Source organism: Ovis canadensis, chromosome 1, assembly GCF_042477335.2.
Source record: "Ovis canadensis isolate MfBH-ARS-UI-01 breed Bighorn chromosome 1, ARS-UI_OviCan_v2, whole genome shotgun sequence".
In the NCBI taxonomy this organism is placed as follows: domain Eukaryota; kingdom Metazoa; phylum Chordata; class Mammalia; order Artiodactyla; family Bovidae; genus Ovis; species Ovis canadensis.
In genome coordinates, this window is record NC_091245.1 from 107396299 (window position 1) to 107416709 (window position 20411).

The window sequence follows — 20411 nt, forward strand, 5'->3', positions numbered from 1 at the left end:
TCACAGTGCCACGTCCCCTCCTCCATGTCTAGAGAGGTCCTGACTTGCTTTCCTTAACCCATGCATCTGCTACCTAACCTCCATCCCTCCAGCTGCAAAGTCAGCTCCTCCTCTGTGCAGGGTGTGGAAGCATCACGGAAGACAAAACCCAATCAGAGCTTCCTCCAGGGAGGTGGTTAAGGTCACTTGCACCTGATCCTGCCTCCAAAAGAGAGATTCCCTCCCCCACTTATACGTGTGATGTCTCTCCAGGAGCAAAGCCTCCTTCCCATTCTCCCTTCATCCTTTTCTCTACTGGCTGAGTCCCTCCTCCTCTCCCCCTGAAAACGGGAAGTCCCTCCGACAGTCTAACTTCCATCCCTCCAGCTGCAACATCATCCTGTAGATCGCGAGCGCTCCCTGCCCGCCCCTTCTGCCTTCCCTCCCTCCCTCTCTGCTCCAAGTCTTCGGCTTCTCATCCTCAGGACGATGTCCTACTTCGTTCGTCCTTGCTCTCACGGCGGCTGCCGCCGGGAACCGATGCAGAGAAGGCTGCGAGTCGCGTGATCTTCCCGAGCCCCCCGCGTTCCCAGCCCGGGGGCAGGGGCGGCTTCGAGGAAGGGCGGGGCGGGGGCGGGGGGAAAGAAAGGGGGTTTTGTGCGGCGCCCGGCGGCCCGGCGCCCTCTTCCGAGCGTCTTGCGGGCCCAGCCTCTCCTCGCGCCCGCGCAGTCCCCGCCGCAGTCTCGGCTGCAGCTGCAGGACCGAGCCTTGGACCCAGAGGAGACCCCCAGAGGAGGCGGCAAACTTCGCGGTGCCGCACCCCCACCCCGGTCCTCAGCTGCCTGTCGGTAGGTGAGTGTGACGGCATCCCGGCCTCCCCGCGGGAGGGAGAGAGAAGGGCGCTCCCGGCGGCTGCCCTGCGGTCTGCGCCCCCGACCCCTCAGCCTTTGCCTCCCGCGGCCCCGGCGCACTCACCCCGCAGACCCTTGACACCTCGGCGAGGTCCGCTGTCGGCCAGCTCGGAGCGCCCACGGACCCTGCTGCCATCCTGCCGTCTCCAGCTCTGCCGCTGGCACCCCCATTGCTGCTTGCAGTCTAACCCGCAGCCCCCTCGAGCCCGCGGGCTCATGGGAACGCCCCTCTGGGTTCTCGCGTCTTCCCTGCTGCGGGCTCCAGTCCCAGCACCACGGCCGATTTCTGACCTTCATCCCCCGCCGCTGGGTACCCACGCTGCAGGCAGCAGAGCAGGAGGAGCCGGGGCCGGCCGCCCTAGGGGTACCTCCTCGTAGCTCGCGCGACAGCCGACAGGAGCCTCTGTATTGGGTGGTCCTGGCGCCCACTGGAAATGGAATCCCAGCTTACTTGCTAAGTGACCTTGGGCAAGTTAGTTGACCTCCCTGAACCTCAGATTCCTCATTGATGTAAGGCCTAAAGAGTATTTTTCTTAAAGTTGAGGTTATGCATGGAAAAGACTTCCCAGATGGCACTAGCGGTAAAGAACTCGCCTGCCAATGCAGGAGACATAAGAGAGAAGGGTTCCATCCCTGGGTGGGGAAGAGCCCCTGGAGGAGGGCATGGCAACTCACTCCAAAATTCTTGCCTGGAGAATCCCATGGACAGAGGAGCCTGGCAGGCTGCAGTCCATGGGGTCGCAAAGAATCAGATAGTACTGGAAGCAACTTAGCACACACACAGGCATACATGGGAAGCATTTAGTTAAGAGGCCTGGCTCAGGTAGACAGTCAGAAACTGTCAGCTGGAATTCCAGTTACCACTCCTGTTTTCCTTCCTAGCACTGCTGTTGGGCTGGGAAGCACTCCCCTCCCCCATCAAGTACGTCCATACTCCCTTCCTATCAGAATAGCTCAGCCCACTGGGTTCTAACCGGACTAAGATTTGCCATCAATTTTATTAGCACCATTAGTATCTGTGTTATTCCTATTCCAGATAATACCACTGAGATCGAGGGACACTGTTACCCACAGACCCACCCCAAGTATTACCAGTGCCTATGCTGTAATGGCTAACTGCCGTTGATAACAGCATCACCCACATGTCAGGTTTTATACTACACAACAGCTCAGCTGGCGATGTTGCTAATCATATTATTAGTTGTGCTTCCAATAAATAAGCCTATTTTTTACAATGACTGCAATTACTCCTGTAGGCCCTGTTAAGGACTCACTGATATTGTGTAGGTTCCTGTTGCCCCTCACATGGCCTCAAAGGGGATAGCTGAAAGCTTCCCTCCTGAGGTGACCGAAGTTCAGCCTCCTGCGGATCCCTGCTGACTCTGCTGAGCACTGGAGCTCAGTTCCTATGGGGCAGACCTTGAACTGCCAGCCTGTGGACATTCAGCATGCAGATGGTGGGCGTTGGGTGCACACACACAGCACACACAGCCTGGTCTTGATTTTCTGTGGACTGGATTTATGAAGCCTGTGAGGGGATAGACATCCATCGTCAGACAGGAATGGTAATGTAACATGAGGGAAGTTTCCCAAACAGCTGGGGAAACTCAGCACAAGGGCAGAAATCCAGAAGCTGGAGCGGAGGAATGGTGTGGCATCAGGGGAAAGGACAGGAAGACTGCTGAGCTCCTGAGGTTAGAGATGGAGTGCTGTGTCCAGCTCTGGAGGATGAGAAGATGGAACGGAGGTGGGAGGATGCGTGGGATGGAGACTAAGGCTTGGATCCTTGAGTCTAAGTCTGGGACCAAAAGAGGGGAAGCTTAAGTTTTCTCAGGACTCCTGGCTATTCCAGGAAGGGGTTGAGGCCCAAGCTTGGTGGGACTGGTGAGGGGGTGGGAGGTGTGTATGACTCTCTGCTCCTGAGAACCGCATAATCAGGGCCACCCTCTTGGCCTTGCTAATCAGTGACTACCAATCCTGGAGGTAGGGGTGGGATACCCTCCATGAGTCAGCGCATCCAGGTCCTCATCAGCTTCAGACTTTCTCCACTCATTCCCCCACCTACATAACAGGGGTGAAAGGAGGTTCTAGGGTGTTGGTCCCAGAGTGGCTCCAACTATATGGGTTTCTGGGCCGCCCGTCAAAGAGCTGTGAGTAGCTCCAGCTCTAGCCCAGAGAGAGGGGAGGGAAGGCGCCAGAGAGGGGCCTAGCTCAGGACCTGGCGCAGCTCAAAGGCATGGCAAAAGAGTCTCCCAAGCACCCGGCAGGCACTGACTGTTCATGCCAAATGGTCCCCTCTCCAACCCCAGAAAGCAGTCCTCTCAAGTGCTCCCATGCCCAGAGCTGCTCCCAGCATCCTCTGATTGGATCCCAACAAGAACCTCCTCCCTCTCAAAGGTCAAAGAGAGTCTCTGGGTATCTGGCTCCTGCCATTCCACCCCCACCTCTGCCCCTGAGGAAATGATGCCCAGCCACACTCAGGGAAACGGAGATCATAGTGGTGGGGAGGTGTCCTTAGGAGGATCTGGGATCTTTGGGAGAATCTGGGAGAAGAGGGTAATTTCCTACCAGCTCAGCCTCGGGAAATGGGATATATATATATATACAAGGGAAGAGCCTGATTGGTCAGGGAAGATGGGGAGTAGCCAGTGGGAAGAAGCCTGATGTCAAGGAAGTCTTGCTTATAGTCTAACCTTCATCTCTCCTGCTGCACCCCGGCCTATTCCATGGCAGTTTGGGACTCCATGCTTTTTTGAGGCTAGGCCAACCATTAAAAATGAAGTTGGCTCTGCAGCCTTCCCTCCTTGGGGCACACTGGCCTGGTACTTGACTTGGTTTCACTGGGGACTCAGTTTCAACCCTATCCCTCTCTGAGCCCCTTTCTCAATGTCCCACCCCCATCCATCCATTATGAGAGTGTAATAAGTGCCTTGAGATCTTTGTAGGAATAGTCTGAGTTCTCAGAGCTTCTGATGGCCAAAGGCAGATGGGAAATGGTCCCTCTCATTTATTCTCACACATCCCCCTTAGCCTGGTGCTTGTGTGGGGGGAGGAAGAGGCTGGATGGAGGCCAGACTAGCAGAGACAGGGGCTTTGTCCCAGCTGGTTTCTGAGCCAGGAGATCCGGTGGGAAAGCCCGTGCCAGGCAGAAAGGAAAGCCTGGGAAGGAGGAAGAAGGCAGCCAAGGAGGAGGGGGTGGAGGATGCTCGGGGGTAAAGAGAAGAGTTTCCTTATAAGTAATGGTGCAGTGTAGAGGGGGGAGGTCAAGGAGGGGTTAGACTGGAGAGAAGCTGTACATTGCCTGGGTTTAGTCTAGGAAGTCTTCCTGGAGGAAGCTAGGGAGGAAGGTATAGGGAGGAAAGGTTGGATGGGTATTGTGGGAGGAGGAGGGCCGAAAGAAGTCTGGGCCTGGGAGGGACAGAGGGGACTCTAAGCATAACAGCATCTGCCATTATGCTATATGCCATAAGCACGTGTTGAGCTCTTACTGTATGCAGGGTTTATTTGTTTTTGTTGTTTTTCTTTTTTGATGGAATGCACTCTCAAAGCACATAGCCTCATCACAACCTGTGAAGTGGTAGTAATGGTGCTCCTTTACAAGTAAGAAAATAAAGCCTTAATGAGAGTAAAGAACTTGCCTGAAGTCACATGGTGAGCTGACAGCACCCAGGTCTTGGTTCTGAATAAGAATCCCCTCGGGGGAGACAGGGATCAGAAGTAGTGTTAATAAATAGTGAGGTGGGGACAGTGGGCTCCTGGAGTCAGGATATGTATGATCCATGTGGATCCGGTGGGGAGTCAGAAGTCCATCCTGAGGTCTAACCCCATCTTTCTTCCTCCAGTCCCTCCCTCATCCTGCAGCATGGCCCCACTGTTCCTGCCCCTCCTGGCAGCCCTGGTTCTGGCCTGGATCCCTGCGGCCTTGGCTGATGCTCTGGAAGGAGACAGCTCAGGTAAGCAGCTCCACTCAGGGCCACTGTTTGTCTCCTACATCTCCCCTGCAGTAGGAAGGAGCCTCTTGTCTAGCCCTAAGCAACCTCTGTCAGCCTCGAGGGACCAGGGAGGAACTGGGAGCACTGTCAGGGAGGGCCTGTGCAGCGACACTTGAAAATCAGGGACGATCTGTGGGCCCTTGATAGGGTGATGGAATCTGGGGAGTAGGGCTGGGGTGGGGCACTAGGTACAAGGCTGTCGGTCTCCAGAGTGGAGGATGGAGGACCCTCCGGGACGATGAATGGGGCTGCGAGGCTGAACAGGGATGGAACTGGGAGAAATGCAGAAAGGGGCTCTGAAGGGAACAGGCTAGGGAAATTTTGAGAAGAGGGTTGCAGGACCCAGGGGTGAGGCTTGAGGACCCAGAGTGGGGCCCAGGAATCCTAGGGTGCTACTGGGAGGCTCTGGGGGCAAAACTAGCTGACTTGTGGACGGGTCTGTCGACCCTGAGGGGTGGGCCTGGGGGACCTACAGGTGAGTTTGCAGGACTCACCGGCCGGAGCCCTGAGTTCCTGGGAGGGCGGGGGGCGGGGTTACGAGAACCCGAGGGCGGGGCGTCGGGGTCCTGGGGCGGGGCTTAGAAACCCCGGGGGTGGGCGCGGCAGATCTACAACGCGAAATTCCAGCCGGCTCCGCCCGTCCACAGAGGACAGGGCCTTCCGCGTGCGCATCGCGGGCGACGCGCCGCTGCAGGGCGTGCTGGGCGGCGCCCTCACCATCCCATGCCACGTCCACTACCTGCGGCCGTCGCCGAGCCGCCGGGCCGCGCAGGGCTCCCCGCGGGTTAAGTGGACCTTCCTGTCCGGCGGCCGGGAGGCCGAGGTGCTAGTGGCGCGGGGCCTACGCGTCAAGGTGAGCGAGGCCTACCGGTTCCGCGTGGCACTGCCTGCCTACCCGGCGTCACTCACCGACGTCTCCCTGGTGCTGAGCGAGCTGCGGCCCAACGACTCAGGCATTTACCGCTGCGAGGTCCAGCATGGCATCGACGACAGCAGCGACGCTGTGGAGGTCAAGGTCAAAGGTGAGAGGTCGGAGACGGAGAGCGGGAGGGGAGCCCACTGTGTGGGGCGGAAGCAGACACCTAGAAGGCGCAGACCGAATTGGAAAAGGAGTTTCCCTCCTTTCTTTCTTCAGGTGAAGGAAAATTCTACCCACAATCTAAATTAAGTCCCTCATGCTGTAGAGCGAGCGCAATCTGGACTTTACCTTTTGTCTACAGGGGAGTGACAAGGAGGGTAAGGGGAAGTCAGTGTGCTGGGTGATCCCGCCTCAGGGTCCTCTCTGCCCCTCAGGGGTCGTCTTTCTCTACCGGGAGGGCTCTGCGCGCTACGCTTTCTCCTTCACTGGGGCCCAGGAGGCCTGTGCCCGCATCGGAGCCCGAATCGCCACTCCGGAGCAGCTCTACGCCGCCTACCTCGGGGGCTATGAACAGTGTGACGCTGGCTGGCTGTCCGACCAGACCGTGAGGTGGGCTGGGGCTGTCGACCACGAATTTCTAGTTGTTTCTGAGGGGGCTGTTACTTCTGAGAGGGCTGTGGCTTCTGGTTCTACCAGGGCCTGCCGGCTGCTGCCTCAGGAGGGCCATATAGGGCTCCCTGCCTGTGGGAGATGAAGTTGGTCTGCAGCTGACGGGTTAGGACCGTGTGCTCGCAGGGGTGCATTTCTGCAGAGCTGAGAAGACACTTGGCTGCACTGAAAGCAATGTGATTGAGGGGGGTGGGGGGTCACCACGGAACGTCTCCTGGTGAAGGCATTTGTACCTCCGCCCCAGGTATCCCATCCAGACGCCACGAGAGGCCTGTTATGGAGACATGGATGGCTTCCCTGGGGTCCGGAACTACGGAGTGGTCGACCCGGATGACCTCTATGATGTTTACTGTTATGCTGAAGAACTAAATGGTGATTGGGGGGTGGGAGGTTCCCAGGGGAAGAGACTCGTCTCTGGGGCTGCCCTTAGGTCCTCCCAGACCTCTGCTGGACCTTACCATACTGTGTTTAAGTGTGCAGCCAGGAGTAAGGGAAACAGTGTCCCTGTCTCCAAACACGGTTATAGAGACAAGTTCACAGCCAAAGCCTCCAGACTGGTGGCTGAGATAGGAGACTGAGTTTGACTCTGCTGGTGTACATCTCTTTGGCGGATAACCAATGTTAGTGGCTCAGTCGTGTCCGACTCTTTGTGACCCCATGCACTATATGGCCCACTAGGCTCCTCTGTGCATGGGATTCTCCAAGCAAGAATACTGAAGTGGGTAGCCATTCCCTTCTCCAGGGGAATCTTCCTGATCCAGGGGTCAAACCCGAGTCTCCCCCATTGCAGGCTGATTCTTTATCATCAGACCCACCAGAAGGTTCCATACATCTCTTTACATTTTAGCATCTTTGAGCCTCAGTTTCCTTCTTTGCAGAATGAGGAAGTTGGGCCAGGTTCCTTTGAGCAGTGTTATCCATCTTAAGGTTCTATCAAGACTTCGATCCTGTGAAGTAGGACGATAGGCTCCATGTCACAGATGAGAAAACTGAGGCCCAGAGGAGCTCGTCCAGAGTCCCAGTGGGAGCCCCGGATGGAAGGAGCTACCTTCCTGGTAACCCAGCCTCTTCTTCCTCCCCAGGAGAGCTGTTCCTGGGTGCCCCTCCAGAAAAGCTGACCTTGGAGGAGGCACGGACATACTGCCAGGAGCGGGGTGCTAAGATTGCAACCACTGGCCAGCTGTATGCAGCCTGGGATGGTGGCCTGGACCGCTGCAGCCCTGGCTGGCTGGCTGATGGCAGTGTGCGCTACCCCATCATCACCCCCAGCCAGCGCTGTGGTGGGGGCCTCCCTGGTGTCAAGACTCTCTTCCTCTTCCCCAACCAGACCGGCTTCCCCAACAAGCACAGCCGCTTCAACGTCTACTGCTTCCGAGGTGAGCCCACTCCCTTGCAGAGGCTGAGACCAATCTCAGGCAGGCAGAGTCGAGCCCTCCAGTCCCACCTCGGCCCTGACCAGTTTCTCTTGGGTCTTTGCCATTTGCCTCCTGGTGCTGCAGGTAGTGCCCTCTGACTTGGTCTGTGTGGCCTCAAGGAGGGCTCACCTCTCTGCATTGCCTAAGCTGCACCCATATCAGTAGTTCTTACCTTGTTCTTTCTGTTGCAACACCACCTCTCCCCTGTTGGGCTGCCAATCATGTCTCCATCTCTGGTCAGCTCATGAACAGAGCAGAGATAACCAACATTCTCTGAATCCAAGAAGTAATCCACTTCAGTTAACCAAATATCCTCAGAGCCCTCAGTGGGGTTTCCAGAGCCTTTAGCTTAAGCTTGAAGGTATCAACTCTTTAACACCAAATACTGATGGACAGACGTAATCCCCCACCCCTCACAGGGAGCAGATCCTTAAGGACAGTTGGGTGTAGAGACGGCTTCCCGCCCACGTCTTATACTGAGAGCTAGAGGGGAGGCACAGGGCCCAGGCCAAGGGTGACTGCAGTCAGGGAGGCATTGCCACAGAGTATCTGAGTCCTTGCCCCAGCTGGGAGCCTTCAGTAGTACTGGTACTTCAGTCGTACTAGTACTGGTATTTCTGCTGGAGGCAGAAATGGGGGGAGAAGAATCAGTCTTTTCCCTCAGGGAGCCCCTGGTCTGAAGGAGGAAGATGCAGCTTCTGCCATGGGAGCCCCCGTCTGAGTGAAGACAAGATGTCTCCCTCCCAGCATGAGGAAAGACTAGGAGAAAAGCTTTACTTCCTCTGGGACTGATCTCCAGACAGCTTTGGCCTGAGTCTGGGTGGAGTAGAGAAGTCAAGTCCACAGGAAGACAGGTCCATCTGAATAGGCTTACTGGAACATGGATAATGGTGATGATGATAATTATAATAACAGTAGCTAACACTTCTAACACTGATTATAATGATGTGCCAAGCACTATTCTGGGACGAAATGGAAAGAGGAACTGAATCAGGAGACGGGGCTAGGGAAGAGGATGACTAGAGTGGGGAGCAGGTGGGGACAGAAGCGGCTTAGGGCGCAGGTTTGCTTGTCTGGTATGAGCAGGTGACAGAGGCAGGCAGGACATGCTGTCCTGTCCTGTGTGGCTGAGCAAGGACAGCCCCCAGGGCTTTTCTTAGCCCAATTCCACCTTCCCTTCATTGGTTTTCTGCTCTTGGTTCCCTTCCCCAGGGACAAGTCAATTCATTCTAAACCTCTGGTTATTTGCAGAGAGCAGATCCTGAAATGATACATCTGCTCATCCTTTGCCCTTTTGCCCCAACACTGAGATCGTCTGGTGGTGATGGTGGAATGTCCTTCCTGTTCTCTGTCCTTCAGCTCTCCTGTGGTGATGGCAGCCTGTCCCCATCCATTTCTAAAGTCTTAGAATGACTGGGATCCTTCACCTTGCCCCAAACCCAGGGTCCCACAGTGCTGAGGCTGTTCTGTTCATCCTTCTGTCTCCAAGGGATGACTTCTCTCCTGAGCCTTTCTTTACCAGTCTATCTAAAGCAGTACTTCCCATCTCCTTACTCTGCTTAATTGTTCTTTAGATGGTAAAATTATAATGTATGTTTATTTGCTTATCTGTATCTAGAATATAATGAATTCTGTAGGGGCAGGAATCATGCTATTTGGCTCTGCACTCTGTCCCCAGTGCCCAGGAGATTGCTTGGCATGGTGCCTAGTGGACACTTGGTTAATGCTTGAGGAATGAGTGATGAAGTCCTGGGGTGCTCCCTGGGCTCTGTGAGTACTCCACAGAGAGGATGAGAGAGAATTAAGAGAATTCCATGATCTCTGAATCTAACCCAGAGCCCTCACATGCAGGCATGGGTTGGGGGGAGAGCCACCTCTCTAACCTCCCACTGGCACTTTCCTTCTGCCACAGACTCTGCCCAGCCTTCTGCCATCCCTGAGGCAGCCAACCCAGGCTCTGACCTGGCCTCTGATGCACTGGAGTCCATTGTCACAGTGACTGAGACCCTGGAGGAACTGAAGCTGCCCCAGGAAGCTGTGGAAAGCGAGTCGCGAGGAGCCATCTACTCCATTCCCATTATAGAGGATGGAGGTGGTGGAAGCTCCACTCCAGAAGACCCAGCGGAGGCCCCTAGAACCCTCCTAGGTAACTCAAATCTCTCATCCTGGGGTTGTCTTTGCCTGGAAGAAGTTAGCGGCAGAAGGGGCTGGCCTGGGCTGAGGCCGGGGTTGTCCCCACCGTGGCTCTGCCCTCTCAACAGCACAGTAGTGCAAGGCACCACCCTTGTCCCTCTCCCAACCTTTGCCTTTCCAGCAGAGCCCACTCCCAAATAGCTAGGTCTGGAGATGCTTGGACTAAGGAGCTGCCCTTTGGGAAGGAAGGATCTCCTTTCTTTGGTCCCTCCCCCCCAACACCTACCCAAAATAAACAGAATTTCAACAGACTGGTAGAGGGAGCTGCAACCACCAGGTTTTCCTGGACTAATGACAGCTCACAGAGCCTTCTCAAGTGTTGCCTCAATATTGCAGCTCTGGTTGAAATTCTTCTGGTTCAGAGCAAAGACAATTCCTCCCCAGGGCAGCCTCTTGCCTCTCCCCCAGGGCTCACCCTCCCCAGCCCCACTTCTCTCCCCGCTGCCCCTTCCTTCTTCCTGTCCTCTGGCGGGTGCTGTCCCTGGTGCTGAATCATCTGTGCTTTGCCTAGAATTCGAAACCCAATCCATTGTGCCTCCGCTGGGGTCCTCAGAAGAGGAAGGCAAGGTGTTGGAGCAAGAAGAGAAATACAGGGGTGAAGAAGAGAAAGAAGAGGAAGAAGAAGAGGAGGAGGTGGAGGATAAGGCCCTGTGGGCCTGGCCCAGTGAGCTCAGCAGCGTGGACCCAGAGGCCCCTCTCCCCACTGAGCCAGCTCCAGAGGAGTCACTCACCCAGGCATCCCCTCCAGTGAGGGCTGCCCTCCAGCCTGGTGCATCACCACCACCCTATGACGACCCAGAGGCTCCCAGGCCTCCAAGGGTCCTTGGGCCACCCACCAAGACCCTGCCCACTCCCAGGGAAGGGAACCTGGCATCCCCACCACCTTCCACTCCGGTTGGGGCAAGAGAGAGAGAGGAGGAGACTGGAGGTCCTGAGCTCTCTGGGGCCCCTCGAGGAGAGAGTGAGGAGACAGGAAGCTCCGAGGGTGCCCCTTCCCTGCTTCCAGCCACACGGGCCCCTGGGGATACCAGGGATCTGGAGAGCCCCTCTGAAGAGAATTCCAGAAGAACTGTCCCAGCAGGGACTTCAGTGCGTGCCCAGCCGGTGCTGCCCACTGACAGTGCCAGCCGTGGTGGAGTGGCCGTGGCCCCCTCATCAGGTAACTCTGCCCAAGGCTCAGCCTCCCTCCTTATCCTCCTCCTCTTCCTCCCCCTGCAGCTCTGGATCACCTGACCCATAGTCCTTTAACCCACCATTGCCCCAGACTCTCTCGTCCTTTACCTTCATTCTCCTACCCACCTCTACCTGCAGGCTTCCAATCCTGGATGCCCCACTTTGTGACTACCATCCCAGCTCTCTGACTTCTCACCTTATAACCCCCAACTCCGTGACTCCCACCCTGTGACCTCTCCCCCTTTCTGAAATCCTCACTGTGACCCCCAGTCCCACCACCAACCACGTGGAACTTTCTCCTAGCCTCAGTTCTCTACCTGTGACTCACATCTCACTGGCCCCACAGAGCACCCTCAGGCCTTGTTCAGTGGGTGCCCTCGTAGCCTTTTGCATTCTTCAAGGCCCAGGCCCATCTCCTGCTGCTCCCTCCCCATCCTGTATGCCTCCCCACTTCAGCTGCCTCCCACTGGTATCAGGGAGCCTGGAGTCCCGTTCCCACCTCTCAACCTTTGGGGTCCAGGAAAGCCCTTATCCCCACAGAGCCTTAAGCAACTACTTCTATGAAGTACTTTTTTCAACTGTTTCATGGAAACAAGCCTTGGAAATAAATCTCTATTAAACTGCTTTATAACCAGAACTCTGGCACCCTCTGTCTCCACCCCCAGCTGTTTGCCCCTTTCATTCCATGGATTTGTGTGCTGGGTAGCTCTTTGGTGCTTCTTGTGGTTCCATCTCTGTCTCTCTGTCTCTCTCCCTGGGTCTTTGTGTGTCTTTGTGCCTCTTCCTTTCCGTCTTCAGCCTGCACCCTTTCCTGTCCTAGCAGTCTAACAGCCCCTTGCTGTTCCTTCATGCTCTCCTCAGGCTTGTCTCTGCCTCCCTTCCTGTCTCCTGAGATCCACACGTTACCCCAGAGACGTCTTTGTCTGTCAGTATGTGGGTGTGGGAGTCGTAGTCCCTCACTTCTGACAGGGAGAAACCTCTGCAGCCCAGAGTGTGTGCATGTGTGTGTGCCCGCGTGTGTGTGTATGTGTCCCTTTGTATTCGCTTCTGATCCATCCTCTTGGCCCCCATCTAGAGCCGCACACACAGGGTACTGACAGAGAGAGCACATCCTAGCGTGGAGGCCGTTCCCTGGCATCCAGGTGCCCCAAGAGCCTGTTCCCCTCCTGCAAACATCCACGGGGGTTGGAATCTCACTTTCACGCCCATGATCTCTCCCTCCTCCACTAACTCCTGTGCTAATGACTACCCTCACCCCCTATTTTACCCTCCCTCAACTCAAAGGATCTCAAAGTTGCTAATGCTGGAGAAGACACAGATCAGCAGGGGAAGATGGAAAGTGTGGGGGGAGGGGGAATGGGGAGTTAGGTTTTGGGGTCTGAGAGCAAGAAGCGCTACCTATTCAGTGAAGGCTGAATTTCCACATGGAGATCTCTGGAGAAGGCTGGGATCCTCCTAGTCCCAGGACCACTCTTCTAGATGGTCCAGGGTGGGCTCAGGGTCTCTGCATCACACCTGGGCTCATGCCTTTTGACTACTGGCTCCCTGCCCAGCTGGCCTTGGAGTTCAGTACTGCGTTGGGCAGGAAGGGGCTTTGGTGGGAGAGGAGCATCGTTGGAAGTATCAGTGGTGTCTTAGTTACCCCACCTGGGGGATGAGTGAGTGGTCCTCCAGTCCGCTATTGCAGCAGGAAGGCAGGGAGAACTTTCTGAGTGTGTATAATAGTTGATCCAAAAGGGGTGGGGGGATGGGAATACCAGAAAGTCTTGAGAAGTTCTTTCACCGCCAATACAGCCTCCTCTCCTGGTCAGGTTCTGCCACTCACAGCCAGGGAGAGGGAACTTTGGCTTGGGTGGGACTCCACAGACCAAGTTTGAGAGTCTTTGTCCGCCAGGATTGGAGGGTTGGGCAGAGAGGACCACTGGGGGAACAGAAAAGTGTGAGGAATGGAAAGGGAGTTCAGGACTCCTACCTGCTGTAGGGCCTGGTGCTTAAAGAGTTAAGTAAAACCCCTCCCCTCCCTGCTTTGCCCTGGGAGGCAGCAACACCAGATTGGAAGAAACTGTTGGCAGAAGGGGTGATGACAGGGGGAGTGGTGCTGGAACAGCTGATTCATTTTACCCAAAACAGCTAGGTCATCCCAGAAAAATTCTTTGAAGCAACTCCAGCTCCTCCTCCCCCACCTCTGCTCTGATCCCCACCAGGCAGTGGGATCTCGGGCCAGAGTGAAGCATTGTGGGCCCTGGCTTTGGCCTCTAAGAGTGGATGGCATGGTCTGAAGGTCCCGCCCCAAGCTGGGCTGAGAACCCTGACCTGTCCCGTCAGTCTGTGAGGTCATCTTCTCCCGGTCATCTGGAACAGAAAACAGTCAAATTTGTCAGCCCCTTCAGCACCCAGGCCCAGTGTAGGGGCAGCCACCCAGCATCCTGAGAGAGAGTCCAGAAAAGGAGGCAGATGGCCTAGCCAGCTGGAGCTGGACCTAGATAACAGATTGCAGGCCTTCAGGGTAGTGTGTTAATCCAAGAAGACTGCCTGGAGGAGAGGAAACCGGAAGGAAGGAGTTGAAAGGGTTTCTAGGCTGGGGGAACCTTCAGGAGGCCCCAAGTGGAGGGGGGAAGGGGAGCCTGGTGAGGGGGGAGAGTCTGAAGAGATAAGAAGGAGAGGCAAAGAGGTTGGATGATGTTGAGAGAATGTTGCAGTGCTGCAGGACAGGGCGAGCTACTGGGCTCCATTCCTGGGATGGGTTGGGGGCAGTGGGGAAGGAGAGGGCATAGAGTGAGGGAAGTACATTGGATCTTCCCCCAGCAGCTTCTGGGCCTGACTGCCCAATGGATAGCAGGAGGAGGGGGTTAGCTCCCTCCCGGAGCACCCCGGCATCAGGTCTCAGAAGCAGTAAAAGGCAGGTCACAACTTACTGTTGCTATGGTGACTCTCCTCTCCTTCAGTTCCACCCAGCCTATGTAGACTACACAGAATCATGCTAAGACCTGGCGCAATGACAGGGGCTGGGGGACTAAACTCTAGACCTAGAGAAGTAAGGTGACCATCTCAGTGTCACCCAGCAGAGCCAGAAGCTAGGTAAGAGTCCAGGATGCATGACTGATAGCCCGATATCTTTCCCCTTGGTGGAGTTATACCCTGAGAGCTTTCCTGGACACATCCCCTTGGTCCCTGTTAGAGCCCACACTGGCGGACATGACAGTGACCAGCATAGGACTGAGCCGGTGCTGAAACGGGGGCAGTGAGGAGAGGAGAAACCCAGAACTCAGGCTTCAGGGAGAACACTGAGATGCTGTGACAGCCCCCAGGACACGGGAGTCAGGGCTGGAGGGCTGGCTGCAGAGCTGCGCTCCCCTGCCCCCACACCTCACTTCTCTCCCCCTCAGGTGACTGTGTCCCCAGCCCCTGCCACAATGGTGGGACGTGCTTGGAGGAGGAGGAGGGGGTCCGCTGCCTGTGTTTGCCTGGCTATGGGGGGGACCTGTGCGATGTTGGTGAGTGTGTTGAGGGGCTGTGGTTGGGGGAGATCTGAAGCCTAGGCCCTGCCACAGTGCACTAGTTCTGGGGGAGGGGGGCAGAGGGGGAAGGGGACACTTCCCCTTTGGACCTGTCATTAATGAACCTCCATTTGTTGTCCTTGCCCTTGGACACACCGTGCGCCTGGCGGGATCTCGGTTCCCTACCAGGGATGAACTTAGGCCTCCTGCGGTGGAAACGCAGATAATGAATTACCATTTTAGACAAATCACACAACTTCTCTGAGGCCTACCCTCAATTTCCTTATCTGTTAAGTGGAACCAAAAATGACTCTCTCTGGGAGTCTGTGAGCCTGGAACTTGGCAGGCACAGTCAGTACTTGTCGGTCTCCATTCTCCTGGGAGGAGAGGAAGCCTCGGCTTTTCTTTCGGATGGAGGATGGCGGAGACCCAGGTCGGGACTCCAGCCTTCACCATGGTCTCTCTCGCTGCAGAGAAGGAAGGCATGGGGCCGCCCTGCAGGAGGCCCTGCCAGCTCCTAACCCGGCGCTCGCTCTCGGGCGCCGCCCTCCCGCCCTCAGCCCCGCCCCCTCGGCCTGCGGCGGTGGGAGGAGCCCAGTCTCCCTGTCTGGGGACCCAGCCTCTCAAGAGTTCTGGGGTCCTCCCCGCTAAGCTGCCTGCTCTTCTGTGTCCCAGGCCTCCACTTCTGCAGCCCCGGTTGGGACGCCTTCCAGGGCGCCTGCTACAAGCACTTTTCGACCCGAAGGAGCTGGGAGGAGGCGGAGAACAAGTGCCGGATGTACGGCGCGCACCTCGCCAGCATCAGCACGCCGGAGGAACAGGACTTCATCAACAGTGGGCTGGGGACAGGGAGGGAGGCGACCCTCGTCACCTGTTCTCTCATCCACACATTCACTCACTCATCAGTCAGTCAAAGCGTGTGTTAATTAACTCCCTTATACACTCATTCAGGTGCTCACTACTTGGCTTACCTCATTCATTCATTCACTTTTCCTTCCTGTCTCCCTCCTTCTCACTCCACACGTGGGCAGTGGGGCTTCTGGCAGGGGAGGGCTGAGAAATACGCACAAAATACTCCTGCATAAGCCTAGTGGTTCCTTGGGGGCTCGTTTATAATCGCTCCCCACCTCCCTGGCTCTCCTGCCTCCATCTACTCTCCCCGACTCTGACGCTATTGAAAGTTTTTACTTTTCCAGAGTTTCCCTTTTCTAGCCCTAGTGATATTTTTCCTCTTCCCTCACCCCTACGCCCCTGTCTTCCTTCCTGCCCGTGTGCAGAGGTTGGAGGGAGAAATAAGGATACCGGGAAGCGTGGATTTGGGACTGCGCGGACTTGCCCCGCGAGCGCCCACAGACCGCTCAGTGACGGGGAATGGCCGCCCTCTGCTGGCAGCGGAGCTCACTGCACACTTTCGTCTCCTCTGCGGTTGTTCCCCAGATCGATACCGGGAGTACCAGTGGATCGGGCTCAATGACAGGACCATCGAAGGGGATTTCCTGTGGTCAGATGGTGTCCCCCTGGTGAGAGGTTCCGACCGCCCCTCACGTGGTCTAGGTCGTTTCTTCGAAGCACTTCTACCCTGTACCCCCAGTGACCCCCATCTCTCCGTCTCCTTTTCCTGGCCCTGTACCTTTCCCTCTTCCTGGCCCTTCTTCCTTGTGTCCCCTTCTCTTTTCTTCTCATCTGGTTCCCATTACCCCTACCCCCAAGTCCCCTGACATTTTTTCCCTTTGGGGTCCCCTACTCCCCACCCCTCTAGCCTTCCCTCTCTTGTGCCCCTCCTCGACCCCCTTCTCCGCAAGTCCTCCAGGTCCATTCCTCCCCGTGCTCCTGGAGCGCCTCACTGCCTCCTGCATCCTCCCCTCGCCCTCCCAGCTCTATGAGAACTGGAACCCTGGGCAGCCAGACAGCTACTTCCTGTCCGGAGAGAACTGCGTGGTTATGGTGTGGCACGATCAGGGACAATGGAGTGATGTTCCCTGCAACTACCACCTGTCCTACACCTGCAAGATGGGGCTGGGTGAGGGCAGGCAAGGGGGAGGAGGGGTGGGGGTCAGGGAGTCCTGGAACTGATGTGCGTGCAGGAGGAGCGTGCAAAACTACGCTGAGGAATCGGAAATGTGCCCCAGGCTGCGAGCATGGGCAGGACAGCAAATCAGACGGGCTCACTAGGAACCCCTGCTCTTTTAAACGGTTTTGTCCTTGTATTTGTTTTTGGCCGCGCTGGGTCTTTGCTGCTGGTCAGGCTGTGCTCTAGGTGCGGTGAGGGGGCTGCTCTCTGCGGCAGTGCAGGAGCACTGTGGCCTCTCTCGTTGCGAAGCACAGCCCTCGGCGCCCGGCTTCAGCAGTTGCAGCTCCTGGGTTCTGGAGCACAGGCTCAGTAGCTGTGGTGAACTTGGTTGCTCCGCAGCATTTGGGACCTTCCCAGATTAGGGATCAGGCCCGTGTCTCCTGCCCGGGCAGGCGCTTCGCTGCCCCTGAGCTAGCAGGGAAGCCCTTCCGCCGCCTCTTTGTGTGTCAGCTCATGGCCTTCTCCTCTCCTCCTTCATCCCAGCTCTGGGGACGGTTTGAGCCGGGTTCCCAGTTCCTGACTGTGTTCTCCTTGCAGTGTCCTGTGGGCCCCCACCAGAGCTGCCCCTGGCTCAGGTATTTGGCCGCCCACGGCTGCGCTATGAAGTCGACACAGTGCTTCGTTACCGGTGCCGGGAGGGACTGACTCAGCGCAACCTACCGCTGATCCGCTGCCAGGAGAATGGTCGCTGGGGGCCCCCCCAGATCTCCTGTGTGCCCCACAGGCCTGTGAGTGCCAGGAGGAGAAAGGTGGGAGACACTAGCCCATATAGCCTTGGGCTCCAGTCCTAAGTCTGCCCGTCGCTGGCTAGGTAAACTTGGAGTCATCACTACTGCTCTTTTGGGGCACAGAGGAGGTGGGCTGAATGCTCTTGGGGTCCTCTTCAGCGCTGCTGTCTGAGACTATGCAGCCACAGTCTGGGCTCTTAAGGGCTGAGCCAGGGAAAGTGTTTTGATGAGATCAGAGGTCAAGGAGCAAGAACACGAGAGGGCAGACTCTGAGGAGAGAAAAGAAAAGGGGCCCAAGGGTGGAGGGTGAGTGTGTGTCTTTCCCAGGCTCGAGCTCTGCGCCCAATAGAGGCCCAAGAAGGACGTCAGAGGAGGCTCGTGGGGCACTGGAAGGCACGGTTGAACCCCTCTCCCAATCCTGCTCCAGGCCCCTAAGGGGCAAGGCCCCTGGCACTGCCCTCTGCCACCAACCCTCCCTAGACCCGTGCTCTTCCGCCACGGGGAGTGACAGCATGAGAGGGGTGCAGCTGAATTCCATGTGGCAGTGCCTGGAGGGGCTTCGGGGAAATACTGGGTTGGCCAAAAATCCGTTTGGCTTTTTCTGTAATATCAATATCTGGGCATCTCCAGTCCTGCCTTAGGCCTTCTCACTCCTCTTCTGGGCCTCAGATTTTTCCCTCAGGGCCTTGAGTAGGTCTCTAAGTGCCTCAACTGCCCTCTCCTTGCCAGCCATCCTGTCCCCTCCATTCCCCTGGAGGCCCCTGTGCCCACTCATTCTCAGTTTCCCAAGAGAATGGGTTTGCAGGATGGGGTACCTGTAAAACAAGCAGAAAATAAAGCTGCATTTGAGCCCAAGCAAGTCTGATGCCTGTGTGTGTGTGTGAAAGAGAGAGAAAAAAGTGGAGTTGGGCCGGGCCTCACAGGATATATAGACCTTCTGTGTGTATTAGTTTCTGAAGGTCAGTGAAGTCAAGATGTCAGTGGATATGAGTTCATGGCACAGAATAGTCCAGTGTTTATGGAGTGAATGAAACACGGGGTTTGGGAAACAGCATAAGGATATTTGGAAGAAGCTGGAGTGCCCGGAGTGTCCAGTAAAGCAGACTGGAGTTCAGTCTGGGGAGAAAGGGGCTGAGGGTTCAGAGAGGAAGGCAGAGAGGTGGGTGCCTGGTGTCCCCATTCTGAGGTTCTAGAGGGGAGTTCTCTCAAGGAGTGTGAGCGTGAAGGGAACGAAGGGGGTTACACTCAAGCAGGCGTATTCGAGCAGGAGAGATGCAGGAACAAGGAAACAAGCACAGAGTAGAGAGTCCCCATTCCCGCAGGGCTCTGGAGAATGACCTGCGAGGGCCATAGGCTGTGGCCAGCAGATGGCGCTGCGGCTGCAGGCACGTCGGCCTGAGCGTGCCCGTGTGCGCGTGCGTGCGTGGAACCGACCTGTAGGAGTCCCAGGATACCGCCAGGGGGCGCCGGGGATCTGTCTTTCTGAGGAGTGCCCTGGAAGAGAAGCGGGGTGGCTGGCTGCGGGGCTAGGGACAGGGGGAGGGTAGGGCTTCCGGCCAGGCTGAGCTGGCCCTGGGGTCTGTGAGTCAGCGGAGAATGAGATGATGAGGTCATTCTCTGAACACTGAAAAGAGAATGACCGGCTGTGTGTGGTGTGTGTGTGTGTGTACCTCATCGCAGGGCACTGAATTGTGCCTTCTTGTGCCTCCTGGTGAAAGTGTGTGTTAGGATGCCGTCTGTCTTCCTGACGGGGGTGAATCTTATTGCTGCCGTTGCTCACACTTAACCACACTTGGCCACACTCGTGAATACACGTGTGTACACACTTCTGCTTGTGCCCACTGTGGCACCACATTCATACAAGCAGGCATTTCTTGTCCCCTTTTGTAGAAGTCAGTAAAACCGGACAAAACTAAAGGACAGGGAGACAGACCCAGAGGAGCAAGAAGTTTAGAGAGGGCGATATGAAGAGACCCAGAGAAGAGAGAGAGGACAGAGAAAGGCAAGTGCTTGTTTGGGGCAGCTAGGGGCTCCCAGGCCATTCCTGCCTAGCTGGGCCTTCCCCAGGTATGTAAACCCCAAGCCAGCTGATCTCTGAGACGCCAGCACCGGCCTCCCAGACCTACCTACCACCAAGCACCACATTCCTCTCTTCACCCCAGGCTCTCCTGTCCCAGCCTCTGCCCTCCCCATGTGACCCAGCCTAGCATGGCTAGGGAGCGGAACTGTGCCTTATGGAGCTGCTGGGAAGGTGATCCTGGGGCCAGAGCAGAACCCCGCTTTACCCTGTATTACCCTGCAGTTGCCCACGCACTGCACCGTTAGGGAGGTCAAGAGCACTAAGCTGGAATTGTAAGTGGATCAAGGCCAAAGTGGGCCTTTGAAGATGGGGTCTGAAAAGAAGGCTGAGGAAGGGGCAGTGTCTGTCCTCGGGTTCTTAAGGGAGGTTGTCTGAGAAACATATCCTCACAGAGATAGAGTTTAGGTAGCAGGTTGAATCTCCCCGAGAGACCCTGGTGGTGAGCTGGAAGGGGCCTTGGTTTCCCAGCCTTTTCATCAGCTTTCTCTCTGAATCTCCAGGACAGCAGTAGGCAGGGATCCACCATCACTGATCGGTGGATGAAGAGAGTTTCAGAGGTAGATAGAGGGCTGGAGCGAGAATCCTCCCCCTTCTTCCCCTGACACCTGCTGAGCTGCTTAGGCAGGGCTGCCGGAAACGGAAGCCTGCTCCTGGCTTTGTTGGGCTTCCTGGGGAAGGGAGAGCTGGTCTAGGGATGACTCAGCACCCTGTACAGGAACTAACCCTTGGACCAGTGTGTGTGTGTGTGTGTGTGGCCTCTCTTGGCTTGAATAGGGGGACTTGGCCCCTCATGGAGTGTCAGCCCCATCTCTTTGGGCAGCTCGAATAGGGACCTACCTGTATC

General features: G+C 56.4%; 1 protein-coding gene across 1 annotated transcript; it reads left to right on the forward strand.

Annotated features, from left to right (window-relative positions):
- Window positions 1-4752: 4752 nt before the first annotated feature.
- BCAN (brevican) lies at window positions 4753-18346 on the forward strand. Its single transcript, XM_069583435.1, has 13 exons — window positions 4753-4843; window positions 5530-5904; window positions 6176-6350; window positions 6655-6782; window positions 7493-7786; window positions 9738-9971; window positions 10530-11177; window positions 14578-14685; window positions 15364-15522; window positions 16126-16208; window positions 16564-16708; window positions 17297-17487; window positions 17815-18346. Exons 1-13 carry the CDS (start codon window positions 4753-4755, stop codon window positions 17920-17922), a joined length of 2739 nt encoding a protein of 912 aa, XP_069439536.1. The 3' UTR covers window positions 17923-18346.
- The last annotated feature ends 2065 nt before the right edge of the window (window positions 18347-20411 follow it).

Coding starts and splice junctions, on each gene's coding strand:
- BCAN (XM_069583435.1), top strand. CDS start 4,753: ATGGCCCCACTGTTCCTGCCCCTCCTGGCAGCCCTGGTTCTGGCCTGG. Junction 14,686..15,363: donor GGGGGACCTGTGCGATGTTG/GTGAGTGTGTTG, acceptor TCTGTGTCCCAG/GCCTCCACTTCTGCAGCCCC. Junction 15,523..16,125: donor GGAACAGGACTTCATCAACA/GTGGGCTGGGGA, acceptor GTTGTTCCCCAG/ATCGATACCGGGAGTACCAG.